Source organism: Colletotrichum paranaense, assembly GCF_030867605.1.
Source record: "Colletotrichum paranaense strain IMI 384185 chromosome Unknown Scaffold_1.1, whole genome shotgun sequence".
Classification (NCBI taxonomy): Eukaryota; Fungi; Ascomycota; class Sordariomycetes; order Glomerellales; family Glomerellaceae; genus Colletotrichum; species Colletotrichum paranaense.
Genome location: NW_026848959.1, coordinates 1,847,671 through 1,860,246, shown reverse-complemented (window position 1 = coordinate 1,860,246; position 12,576 = coordinate 1,847,671). Strand labels below are relative to the sequence as shown.

The 12,576-nt window shown below is 55.6% G+C and overlaps 4 protein-coding genes across 4 annotated transcripts; 2 read left to right on the top strand and 2 right to left on the bottom strand.

Annotated features, from left to right (window-relative positions):
• Nucleotides 1-187: 187 nt before the first annotated feature.
• CPAR01_00663 (homoisocitrate dehydrogenase) lies at nucleotides 188-1,333 on the bottom strand (the record flags this gene model as incomplete). Its single annotated transcript, XM_060484953.1, has 2 exons — nucleotides 188-1,236; nucleotides 1,309-1,333. The coding sequence occupies 2 exons, from the start codon at nucleotides 1,331-1,333 to the stop codon at nucleotides 188-190; spliced, it is 1,074 nt and encodes a 357-aa protein (XP_060355810.1).
• A 3,671-nt stretch (nucleotides 1,334-5,004) lies between these two features.
• On the top strand, nucleotides 5,005-6,930 carry CPAR01_00662 (uncharacterized protein; the record flags this gene model as incomplete). The annotated part of the gene is made up of 2 exons (XM_060484952.1): nucleotides 5,005-5,095; nucleotides 5,258-6,930. 2 exons carry the CDS (start codon nucleotides 5,005-5,007, stop codon nucleotides 6,928-6,930), a joined length of 1,764 nt encoding a protein of 587 aa, XP_060355809.1.
• A 610-nt stretch (nucleotides 6,931-7,540) lies between these two features.
• Nucleotides 7,541-8,032, bottom strand: CPAR01_00661 (uncharacterized protein; the record flags this gene model as incomplete). The annotated part of the gene is made up of 1 exon (XM_060484951.1): nucleotides 7,541-8,032. One exon carries the CDS (start codon nucleotides 8,030-8,032, stop codon nucleotides 7,541-7,543), a length of 492 nt encoding a protein of 163 aa, XP_060355808.1.
• Nucleotides 8,033-9,723: 1,691 nt separating this feature from the next.
• Nucleotides 9,724-11,330, top strand: CPAR01_00660 (uncharacterized protein; the record flags this gene model as incomplete). The annotated part of the gene is made up of 2 exons (XM_060484950.1): nucleotides 9,724-9,925; nucleotides 10,066-11,330. The coding sequence occupies 2 exons, from the start codon at nucleotides 9,724-9,726 to the stop codon at nucleotides 11,328-11,330; spliced, it is 1,467 nt and encodes a 488-aa protein (XP_060355807.1).
• Between the last annotated feature and the right edge of the window lie 1,246 nt (nucleotides 11,331-12,576).

The following is a 12,576-nucleotide window of genomic DNA, read 5'->3' as shown; positions in this document are numbered from 1 at the left end:
TTTTCACTTCGGCGTTATGCACATCCAGAGAACACTGGCTAAAGTCAAGTCAAGAAACATATGCTTTTGGGTAAAATGGTAGGTATCAAAGGCGCAACTACCGTCACGTCGACTGCCATATCCAGTCCTCATGAGTTAAGCCTCTCAAGATAAAAAAAATTCCATCCAATACTATCACACCACCACCTTACAGTCTGCGGAGAATATCCTCGATAACCTCAGTGGTCTTGGCGGTACCGCCCAAGTCGGGGCTGAGAAGCTTGCCCTCCTCGAGGTTGGCATCGACAGCGGCGTAGATCTTGGCGGCAGCGGTCTCCTCGTTGAGGAACTCGAGCATGAGGGCGGCGGAGCGGATGGTGGCAATGGGGTTGGCAATGTTCTGGAACTGGATATCCGGGGCGCTGCCGTGGCAGGGCTCACCAATAGCGAAGCCCTCGCCGACGTTGGCGCTGGGCACGAGACCGAGGGAGCCGACGAGGGCGGCGGCGCCGTCGGAGAGGATGTCGCCGTACAGGTTGGGTGCGACGATGACGTCGTAGTCCTCCGGCTGGCGGAAGAGCTTGTAAACCATGGAGTCGACGATCTGCTCCTCGACGGAGACCTTGCCGGCGAAGCGGGGGTCGGCGAGGGCGGCCTTGGAGGTGGCGCGGAAGAGGCCGTCGGTCTGGGAGAGGACGTTGGACTTGTGGGTGATTGTGACGAGGGGGCGGGAGTGGATGCTGGCGGCGCCGGCGTCGCGGATCTTTTGGCGGCGGAGGGCGATCTCGCCGGCCATGGCGGCGATGCGGTGGGAGGCGTTTTCGGAGATGCGCTTGATGGCCTCGGCGACCTTGCCGTTGGGGCCGTCGTACGTCTTCTCCTCCTTGACGTAGAGGTCCTCGGTGTTCTCGCGGACAATGACCATGTCGATGGGCTTGGCGGCGGTCAGAACGGTCTTGACGGGGCGGACATTGGCGTAGAGGTCGAGCTTCTTGCGGAGGGCGACGATGGGGGAGGAGTAGCCCTTGACGGGGGTGGTCGGGGAAGAGACGGCGCCAAAGAGGGCGCCATCGCACTCCTTCTTGAGGATCTCAACCGTCTTGTCGGGGAGGGCGGCACCAGTCTGCTCGAAGGTCTCGAAGCCGGCCTTGAGGTCGGTGAACTCGAACTTGAGGCCGAGATAGGAGGGGAGGGCCTCGAGGACGCGGCGGCCGGCGGGGATGACCTCCTTGCCGATGCCGTCACCGGGAATGAGGCCTGTGGGTAAGTGTGTTAACGTGGGTTACAGAACGAAAACAGGTCAATTGTCCTGATCAAAGATAGTCTTACCGATTCTAAGAGTTCTGACAGACATGATGGGCGTCAATTGGCGTCCAAAGTGCTGGTTTGACGGATGGATGAGGGAATGTTGAAGCAGAAGCTCTAGGAGAATGAGTCGCAAAAGTAAAAAAAAGCCCACCTCACCTGCACGGTCGATATCGGAGGTACGGGCCATGCACACCGAGGGCCGATCCGGCGAGCGACCAATTGGTGGTCGGCACTGACAAGATCCCCCAGGGTCCTCAGTGCCTTTACTGGCTTACCTTAGCCGCGGTACGTACTTTGCGGGTGTGCATCGGAGCTCTCTAAAACACGGTTGATTCCGCACTATTGCGTCAAGTCACGGTTACATTGGCAAATCTGGGATGCACAGTAGCACCAGAAGCGCGTCTTGGGACTCTGTTTGATTCGCTTTCGCGTCAATTGACCGGGTCGTGGGCTTTGAGTTTAACTTGGAACTTGGCTTCGGCAGGCTTGGGGATTGATGCGCTGTCAGCCACGATTTTGTCAGCATCCATCCGCCTTGTCCATCGCGGGCTGTGAGTGAACACGAGAACCGTCCTCTGAGACAGAAAATATATCTACATGCCCGTCGCCGAAATTCGACCATGGGACGGACAGCACACAGTACATTGAAAGCCAGTCAGCCAGCATATGAGAAAGCTCATTGAAAAGAGTGAGGAGTGGCCTATGGGTAGACCTGGAGCAAGGGCCGAGACTGGTGAGAAATTTCCTCCCCACATTCTGCACTTCTTAGCGTGTTGAAAAGAGACGGTCGAAGAGCGGGAAAAGGGCCCCCAAACCCGGTTCTTCCCTGTTACTGCGAGCTTCCAGAAGACGGGAGGTTCGCCTCGCGCCGGGGAGCGGTATGACCACCCCCAGAAGCTGGAGTCCTTGAGTCCAGTCCTTGCTCCTTCCCCTCCGTGTCTCCGTCCCGAGAGGGGAGGTGATGTTCACTTGCCACTGCTGGTGGACACGGCTAGGACACATATCGGAGGCGGGATCGAGACTGGAGTGATTAATAACTGGGTAGAATGAAGAGGGGTTCCCGGGTTCAAGTGTTCCAGATACACAACTTCTCCTCACTACGGACATTGAACAGGCACGCGAGGCAAAAAACATGGCGGTAGTTTTGAGGTTCTTGATTGATAATGGAGATGGGGCCTTTCTCATACATAGTAGTTGCTGGAGCAGCCGGACATGGTAGCAATAATGAAACGGGACTGAATGTCAACAATGCTAACTTTTTTTCTCCTTCCGCTGCTGTACGGATACCTGCGCGTCTTTTTCTTTCCTTTGTCCCCGCGCGTCTGAGGGGCTCGAGAAGGACCCCCTTTCTTTTCAACGAATAATGCATTATGTTCCTGTACACTGGGCCAGAGCTAAGGCACGATAGACGACAAAAGGCGGTAAGCCAAACTGCATGCAGTTACAAGATACACGATGGGCTCTGCAGATTGCGCACTAATGCACAAAACGGATAGGAGATTGAAGAGGCTATCTGAAACAGGAGACCGTGCATAAGTATCTCGATACGTAGCTTCCCATTTTGGAGGGGAAAGACAGCGAGAAGGAACGTAGCTGTTCAGAAACACCAAGTCACAGACAAAGAAAGAGAGAAAATACACAGGAGGGAACATTTGATAATTCGAAATCAACTGCCACCAACCGTCACGCCAATCCGCCTAGTCAGGTACGAACCGGAACAGAGTCATTGCTCTCCGGCTAGCTGATTCCGATGACTGCCAGACTGACACTGGCGCCGGCCTGTTCGTCTCGTTCAATTTGCCCGTGCCCCGATTGCCGAAGGAACCGTCCAGCAGATACATTCATTGAGGCTTTTTAGCACGGCCATCGCTGACACAATCTCCCGACTAGCTTAGAACGCCAATTTTCAGGTGTGAGGGGCGTCATTGGGGGCCAGTTGGCTTCTTCCGTTTCCCGACTCTTACTTCGTAGACTCTTGAGGCCCAAAGGACGGGCAACCACAAGAACCCAAGCTACCTTAGAAAAGGGGGCCAGCGATGAGATTCCAGGGCCCATCGCCAGTAACTACCCACCACTCTACATGCTGAAACCAAAGAGTCACTGCCATTCAATCAGTTCCGTAGTGTACTGACGTGTCTGGAGAAGCTGCATTCCGATACCAGAGCAGTGGCCCAGAGGAAATGAGCTTCCTTCCAGAACCATGTTCTCTGGTAAATTGACCCCGGCCGAGCCAATGGATTTCCCACTCGGGGTCCCTGCAGTCGAATTCGAGAAGCGAAAGAGGATGATCCAGGGCCAGTGATACGGGGCGGATTGCTGCACTGCTGCAGACATCCTGCATAGAGGAGGCACATGTCCGGACCGGTGCTGTGTAGATGCATAAGTACCTATCCTTACACATTACAGACGCTTGAGGTATCTTAAAACTGGATATCTTTGCTCCACTCAAGCTTCGAGTACCTTGTACAGCACCCGTACCTTAGCTTGTACCCAAGTGTTGATACATCTGTCTTACATAACATCCCACCGCCTTGTGAAGGTGTCAGGAGTGCAACTTTGTATCTGGCAGGCTGGCAAGCGCGTCGGGACGGTTTGGTAGTGTGGTAGCAGAGCGAGCATGTGCGTTTATGGGAACCCCTGAATTCCAGTCCAAGTCCCTTACCCCCGACGCAGTATGGTGAAGTGTTCTATCTGTAAGGTAGCTGTATCAAGTATGGAACTAGGTAATGGATGGATAACTGGTCCTGGATAGTTCAGCATAGACAGACAGACAGACAGATTTACTCGGTAGAGAGCGATTAATAGCGGTGGTGGGCTCTTTTGGCTCGTTTGGATCGATCCAGTCACACGCCCATTGCCCAAATATCCACGTCGGCCGTCCCTTTTCCGCCTCTGATTATGATTATGGGGTGTCCGTAATTTAAATGCCAGCCCTGAAGGCCAGAAACCTCACTTCCCTGAGTCTCCCCCTTCTCGAACCACCCACCTTTCGACTCTCGTCTTTTCTCCCCCCATACATCATCGGCATTATCTCTCTGATCTGGACGGCACGGACACGCAAACGCGCGACGGGACTGACCACCTTACACCTTACACCTCTGAGTTACAACCTACCGAGGCCTGGAGACGAACGAGACTTTGGCTGAGACATCCAAACAACACATCACCCAATACAAACTGCACACAACACCATCCACCGCAACAATCAATCGCCTGCAGTCCGCTGTTTGACTGCTTCAACTACCAAAACCCCCCCGACCTACTGTTGATCATGCATCTCCAGCTGTCATAGCAACTCGCTCTTCCTCCACCAATTCTTGCCCGACACTCGAAATCCTCCAGCCGTTGGGCAGTGTCTGCCTCACTGCACTGACACCGCCGCGACGAGCCCCGTCCAAACCCCCCTGCGCCGTTCTGCCTCGACGACCCTCGAGAGCTGTGTCGCGACTTCAAGTACAGCTTTCCTTCCCTTCGACCTCGATTTGTATACCGACTCCTCCGCAAACACGAGGACTGACCGGGCATGCGTCTTCTTTCCGGCAACATTCAACGTTCGAGTCCGCCATTGTAACCCACCACGCCTGGCGCACGCGATTCTTGCCTCTAAACCTCTGTCTCGAAAAGATCCACCCGTCGCAACTTCCACGTATCCCACATAGCTTCCTCCAACACATTGATTGAAGAGAAGTCGCTCGGTAGCGACCCAACACCGCCGCCATGTCAGCCGTTAAGAACCTCCGAGCAATGTTCGAGCAAAAAGCCGACTCGAGTCCCCCGGATCGGGGAAGGTCCCCTGGCCTCTCCTCCAGTAAGTTCCCCCGCCGTTCTAAGCTCCATGGCAATGGACGCAGCTTCTCTCGGCGAGCTTGCTTTGTCGACCTCTTCCCAGTTCACAGAACTGCTCAGCTTGACTCTCCAAACACCATCTATCCATCGTGTACGCATTTCAACTAACCTGATACCTCTGCAGACGGCACCGAAACTCCCCCTCTATCATCCACCCGCCCACTCTCCAAGATTCGAACGAGCTTTGTTGCTGTTGAAAAGGACGGAAGAGTAGGACTCCGCCGAGATCCCAGCAACGAGTCGAGTGTGTCCCAGCGAAGGCTCAGCAGCCATACCGAGGGAGAGGCGTCTGTATCTGGCCTCTCTGATAAGACAATGGCCACCGAGGACACCTCCGGGGGCTACAAGACAAATATCGTCGGCAGCCCCATTCCCGAGTCACCTCGCCGCCCCGACGCGGACAAGCCGACAAACGGAGCCTCCCCTCGTAGCTTGGGGGCTCTGAACAACCACCCGAGCCACAATCCCGACAAACACGTAGACATCGAAACGCCTACGCCAGAGCTACTCCCAGGCGACCCGACGCAAATGTCGCCCGACCACAACGTTTCCAATGGAACAGCTGCCGCAAAGACCGCCGGGTCCACGGCTCCCAAAAACTCCACAAAGACCACCACCAAACCCCTGGCGAAACTGGCACCTCCCGCTACCATCACGAGAGCAAAGGCACCGTTGAGATCTCCAGTCACTGCCAAGACCCCTACCACAGCAACGGGGGGCTCCAAGCCGAGCGCCCCCAAGGCTCAGGACAATGCCGCAAAGAAGCCGGCCGAGAAGCCGGCGACTTTGACCCCCAAGTCCACTGCGAAAACGGCAGGTGCCAGCAAGAAACCCGCGCCCGTGCAGGTTTCTCCCTCCAGCGGTATTGGCTTCGTCAAGCCCAAGGTCAAGTCGCCCACCAAGCCCGTGAAGCTGCCTGCTTCGCTGATGGCCCCGACTGCCGCCTCTGTCCAAAGAGTCAAGGAGGCTCCTCGCGAAACCCTTACGCGCGCCTCTGGCAACCAGGGCCGCCCGGCTAGCAGAGCGAGCGCGCCCGGTGCTGTGGCGCCGCCCAAGACTCTGAAGCGCCAGAACTCAGTCATCAACCGGCCCCGCCCCAGCATTGGCCCGCCGCCAAAGAAGCCCCTTCAGGACCACCCCATTACCAAGAAAGATAAGGAGGTCGACGAAGGTTTCCTGGCTCGCATGATGCGACCCACGGCGAGCTCGACTTCAAAGGTATCAGAGAAGGCTCCCGTTACTCCTCCTAGAAGCAGGAGCGCAAAGCCGAGCAGCGCCAAGAAGGCTTCCGCCTCAAGGAGTCCCAAGAGAGCACTCTCTCGACCGGCAGCGGTACGGGCGGGAAGCCGCACAGGCAGCCCTTTCGCTAGCAAGAAGGATGCTCCAGTCAAGAAGGTCGTTGAGACCGCAGAGGCCGAGGCCATCGCCGAGGCACCGAGAACCCCAGAGGCAAAGGCACCGGCCACACCAGAGCCTATTATCGAAGAGACTGCGGCTGAACCTAGTCCGGCCAAGGAGGCTGAGGCTGAGGCTCCTGTCGAGGAGAAGGAGACCGCGGTGCCTGAGCTGGAGGCCGTGACTGAAGAGCGTGTTGAGGAGCCCGAGCTCGACGACATCATCCAGCAGACTGCCACGCTCGACCTCAAGGAGGAAGACGCCGAGGACCAAGAGCTTAAGAGCCCGGATGAGTTCGAGGAGCTACTGGCCGATGAGAAGGAAGCGGCGGAGGAGGACAAGACGGAGTCAACTCCGGCCCCTGTTGAGGCGACCACAGAAGTCAAGACTGAGACTGCATGAAAAAAAGAATTGTGTCGAAGAGTGGCGGAGGTGATTGTATAGTTTTAGAAACCATTGGGGTGTACCATGATACCTGACCGACAAAAAGGCGTATATTACTTCGTGAGAAATTTCAAAGTTCCGGAGCATGGAGAAGTTGGTGTCTGGAGCCCGAAATCAGTTATAGAGAATGAATATCACTCGCACAGAATTGTTCTGACTTTTGGATATTTAAAAGGTTCAGTAGTTTTGCATGGTATGTGTGTAATTTTGAATGCTCTTCTCTACGCGGGCGACCCATAGCTTGTTAAAAGGCAGCTCGGACCTAGTGTTCCCCAAGAGCAGATGTCGCTGCAATCTGGCTACGGAACAGAAAAGCTTCAAATATGGTGTGTTCGTGTCTTCTCTAGAATACAACTTTTGTACAGTATATGGAGGACATTGCTCCTACAGAGCAGTAACATGTTGACTTCGACGCCTGCCCTGTGGTGTCTTCTTTTTTTCCCAAGACTCCTTTTGCCCGTGGCCCAGGTGCTCTCTCCTCGTAGGGAGTGGCTATCAAAATTCTCCCTTCTCTAAAAGGCCATCTTTCTTCGCCCCTGACCTACAACAAGGCCTTATGGTCCCCTTCTTATCTCGCCCGGCACAGCACCATGCCGCCAACTTTCCTCGCTAGCGCCTCCCTCGCCTCCAAGATACCCCTATCCGTAGAAATAAACAGGCACTCCCCCAGCGCCAACCCCTTGACGAGGCCATTCTTGGTCGGGAACCCGCGGACGACGAGCTCGAGGTCCTCAATGTGGACGTTGATGGGCCGCGTGGGCTTGGTGACCATGGTCAGGCCGCGGAGGACGGGCTCGTTGTTCCAGTATTTGAGGCCGAGCCAGAGGCGGCGCGTGGCGACGTTGGCCGAGGTGACGGGTTCCGGGTCGCGGAGGAGGTCTTCGGGCGCAGGCGGGGTCGGGCCGCCGCGGTAGAGGGAGGAGACGAAGCCGGAGCGGTGGAGGGCGAGGGCGAGGTTGAGGTTTTGCTTTGTGTTTGTGACGGAGGTCATGCCCAGGCGTGCGCGGGAGGCGTTTTGGAGGTGGGAGCACATGTTGATTACGTTTGTTAGGCCACCCATTTTGGATTGCTTTGGGGAGCCGTCGGCTCTCGGTCTGGAAGGGTGTTCTGTTTTCGGTTGGAGTCGGGGTTCGAGGGGGGTGTCGTCGAAGTTGTCGCGGTGCTGTGAGGGACCGCTGTTGGTGATTTTGCGTTGAAGCTCAATTGATGGGCGGGAGCTTACTGTATTGATGTCAATTGACGATCAGTTCAATTGTTTTCAGTTCGTGAGATTCGAAAGGAGTGTGCGTTGCGCGTTGGCTGGCTCCAGTGGTACCGCGAAGAATAATCCGTCACCACGCAATCAAAGCCGCAGGGAAGCTATCGCCAAAATTTTGGACACGCCCATCGCAGCCGTTGTCGACTGATGACTAAGGCAAAGGTACTTCGGTCACCTTACCTCCACTCACCTCACCTCACTCACCATCTCTTATCTTATCTCCTTCACCTTGGGGAAAAGGTCCATGCTCCACGGCGCACTTCGGACCCCACTCCCCGACGACGGCACTCTCCCGTCACTGTCCGTTCTACGCAGTACACAACCCCGGCCGGAGCACCTGATTGGCTGTCCCCGACGTCTTCTAAGCGCCGAGTTGACCAGTCGATGCGACCAGCTGCAGCTCACCACCCATGTATTTCACAGCAGACGTAACGCAAGCAAGGCCTGGCACGCGCATGGTCTTTACCTTAGCTCGGGAGCTTCTGGGACTTGGAGGAGAATGGCGGGGACAATTGGGTTGATAGGCGTTTTGCGAAGTCGCAAGACCCCCAAGGTAAGGTAGCGTGCCTGGTCCTTACTTTTTGTCACTTGCGAATTTGTTTTTTTGCTCATGCCACTAGAGGAGGGGGTATTTGAGGCGGTCTGGCTACTGAGTGGTACCAAGATAAAGAGAGAGAAGAGGACTAGAGGGGTATTGGGTGATTGATCACACGAGAGGAATAGAGAGAGAGAGAGAGAGAGCTTTGGATCGTCGAGACTGGTCTGTTCTGGTGGTAAGCAAGCTACACAAAACCTCGACACCCTCGGCGCAAAACAGTCCATCTTTCCCACCTCCTCCTCCTCAAACGAAACTCTTTCCCCTTTATTACCTCTCACTCATCTTGTTCCTGAAATAAACTAGGTGCCACACACACTTTCTCACATCCTCTGTCCAATTTCGCCCGCAACATAGAGCTCTGTTGGTTCTCTGTTCGTACCCGCTGCCGCCCTTGGCTACATTACCTTTCACCTTGACCGAGGCGGGGTAACAATTTGCCAACGCCAAACACCCCCCGAGAAAGTTGCGCGCCTCTCTGGTGCTTGTCAATCGGATCATCGGTCCAGGGAGTGGTCCCGAACCCTTGAACAGAGAAAAGGCAAGGAAGCTATTCTTGGAGCTTCCTTTGTTTGGCGTTGTTGGAAGCTCGGCAAGGTAAGGTAAGGTTTGGAGGGGCTGCTCGCAGCAATCCCACAATTAGAGAATGGCGACCCGGCCGGGAGAGGAAAACGTTGCTACTCTGTGAGTTTTCATGTTCTTGTTGGTTTTTTGTCTTTCCCAAAAGGTGGTAAAGAAGCGTGACAGCTCGCATTTGTCTTCTTACCTGGCCCTGTTCGCCTGTTTTCCCTCTCACACTCTCTCTGGCTCTCGACACCCACATCCGAAACCACACGTGGGCTTTTGCGCTTTGCGATTCATTTGCACATTGAAGGGCGGCGCATATATATAGAAAACGATGGCGGCTGCTGACTGGTCTCAAACTCTCAACAGCTTCGGAGACGTTCATTACTTTTACGGCCCACCGACGAGTAATCCGCCGCACCACCGCTTCGACAAGGGATCTTACGTTTACCTTTTTGAAAACGCAAACGACCGCCGCGCGCGCATTGAGATTGCCAACCAGCCCGGCACCGAGGACCAAGATGCCTTTGATGGATGTGCGTAAAAGCCCATGTATCCTGCTCCGAGAGCTCTCTGACTCTCCAAAGCACAAGCTAGAGCTTCATATGAAGCTTCAACTGAAGCTGGAGCTGGAGCTGACATCACATCACATCCGCTAACCAACATTCATTCACAGTCCTCGACAAGACGCACGTTCGATACTCGTACAACCACCAGTGCATGGTGACCCTCATCGTAGGCGAGACGACGGATCAGATGGAATGGCACCTGCCCACCTACGACCCCCAGAACCAGAACAAGTACCACTACAAACTCCACTCGCTCGATATCTACTTCTGGAAGGCCGACGACGCTCTCCAGTTCGTCAACGGCATCCGCTTCGTCCTCCCGCCCGCCCAGGTCGAGATCCTCGATGAGCCTCAGCAGCAGCAGCAACACCAGCACCATGTCCAGCAGCACACGCAACATCAACCCGTGAGCTCTGTCGTCCAACAGCTAGAACACGTCGCGATATCGGACCCGAACTACGGTTCTCCGAGAGGAGGCGCCTCCGCGCAACAGCAGCACCAGCAAAACGGCTCAGCGTTCGCCGGACCACCTACCTCAGCCGTAGCCGCCGCGCCATCAGCCCATCAACAACAACAAGAGCAGCCGGCGAGCTTCGCACCAATGGCATACAACCCCGCTGCCCCAGCTGCTCCAGAAACAATCCGCCACAGAGAAAAGACCCCGCCCCCCGAAGACGGTGTCGCGGACCCGCTAGCCGCGGCCGTCGCCTACGACGCCCAGGCCCCGTTCTCCCCAGGCTTCGTCCCCCCTCCCGGGTTCCAAAGCGCACAGGGACACGGGAGAATCGACCTCCCTCCTCCTCCCCCACCGCCGCAGTTTGGTGGGCCCCCAGGCCAACCTGTCCTCCAGCGCGCAGCAACGATGCCAGTGCAAGCCGTACACGGCGGCCTCGCGTCTCCGGGACTCGTCAACCCCTACGCGAACGGCAGCCCGTTCCCCTCGTCCCCGGGCTTCGCGCCGCCGCCCCCGCCGCCTACTCAGCCGCCTCAACTTCAACAGCCTCAGCCGCAAGTACAGCAGCAGGGAACACCCCAACCGCAAGCCGGAGCCGTCCACACTCCCCCGACACCACCCTCAGCAACGACTGCGGCCTCCGCGCCCCCGGCTGCAGGGGCCCCGATGTCGCCCCCGCCAGGCGGGTTCTCGCAGTACTCGTATAGCAGTAGCAACGGGGGCAGCCAGCAACAGCAGTCGGGAGCGTTCGACTACTCTATTCACCAGCAGGCGTATCGGCCTACGGAGGTGGAGGCGGGCAAGTATAAGGGGTATACGGGCAAGCAGGACCCGACGGGAAGGCTGGAGGCGAATGTTGGCAGGTTGGAGAAGGGTGTTACGGGGATGTTTAGGAAGTTTGAGAAGAAATTTGGGTGATTGGGGTACGTGATGGCGATGTGAGGGAAAGGGGGAAGGGGGAGGGGGCGACTCATGGTTTGGATGATTTTCGCTTTATTCTTTGATTTCCATAATGGGGGAGCAATCCTAGGTGCTTTGGGTAGTTTGGTCATTGAGTACGTAACCTCAATAGATAATTTTCCTGTTCACAAATATTCCGGATACCGCGTGCCTCGCTGAGAAGTCGGGCTCTTGCCTGGGTGTATACTCACAAATATCATCAATGCTAAGTGGAGTTCCAGTCAATGAGACATCTCATCCAATCCTCACTAAAGAGACTGGGTGTTTGTAGCAGAGCCTTTAGTCCGGTACACACTCTTGCCCCCCTCTCCACTTCCTCCCTTTCTCTTCAAACGGGTGAAGCTGAAAAGAGGCGGCCGCCTCCAAGCGCTAGGCCACCAACGATGATGAGGAGCCAACGAGCCATCGTTATTCACTCTGTCCTCGCCCTGGTGGTGGCATTTCATCCTTCAGAAAGAGCCTTCTCATGACGTTGACGAAGATCCTAGCCGCGTGTGATAACCCTAGAGCAATTAGCTTCTTCAAAGCAGATGTCCGATCACGGTTCGGCCGTCAAGATTTGCTCGCTGAAGCTGAATGCGGGGAGAATTATGCAGATAACCCGAGAACAAGAGCCCTAATGCCTGCTTTCCTGATAGGATGAAATATTGGCGGGTTTGTAGGTTACGGATTTTCACAAACGCTTCCCCTGTTAGCATATTTCACGAGTAAGACAAGGTAGAAACCTATATTCATGCCTTCGGAGCTAACAGTCTTACTTTCACAGCGGAGCGTTATATGCGCTATTCTTAATTTTTATACCATCTCGGTCCAGGTACTTTTCCGATGCGGCATTCTTTCTCCCAGCTCCACATTCAAAGAACGGCAACGGCATTGCTTCCCAACCACTTTTAGAGCGCGTTTAGAATTGATGCAGATAGCGATTTTCATCAGGGATAGCATCCATTTTTGAGTTGTCATGAATGGGCAGCGCAGGCAGCAAGCAAAGTACACCAATCTCACAGTATCTTGTCGATCGGCAGTTGTATCCCGTACGTTATGCATCGATGCGATTGACAACGTGGTGGCCTGGCACGCCTGGGGAAGGATTCGCGACTTTTGGGGGCCGGAATGTCGCTCCGTCAGAACGGCCCAGGTCTAGTTTCTTCCAAGTGGCAAAGTGATGAGGCTTTGTTGGTCTCGGCATGTGGTGGAGGGCTGGCAG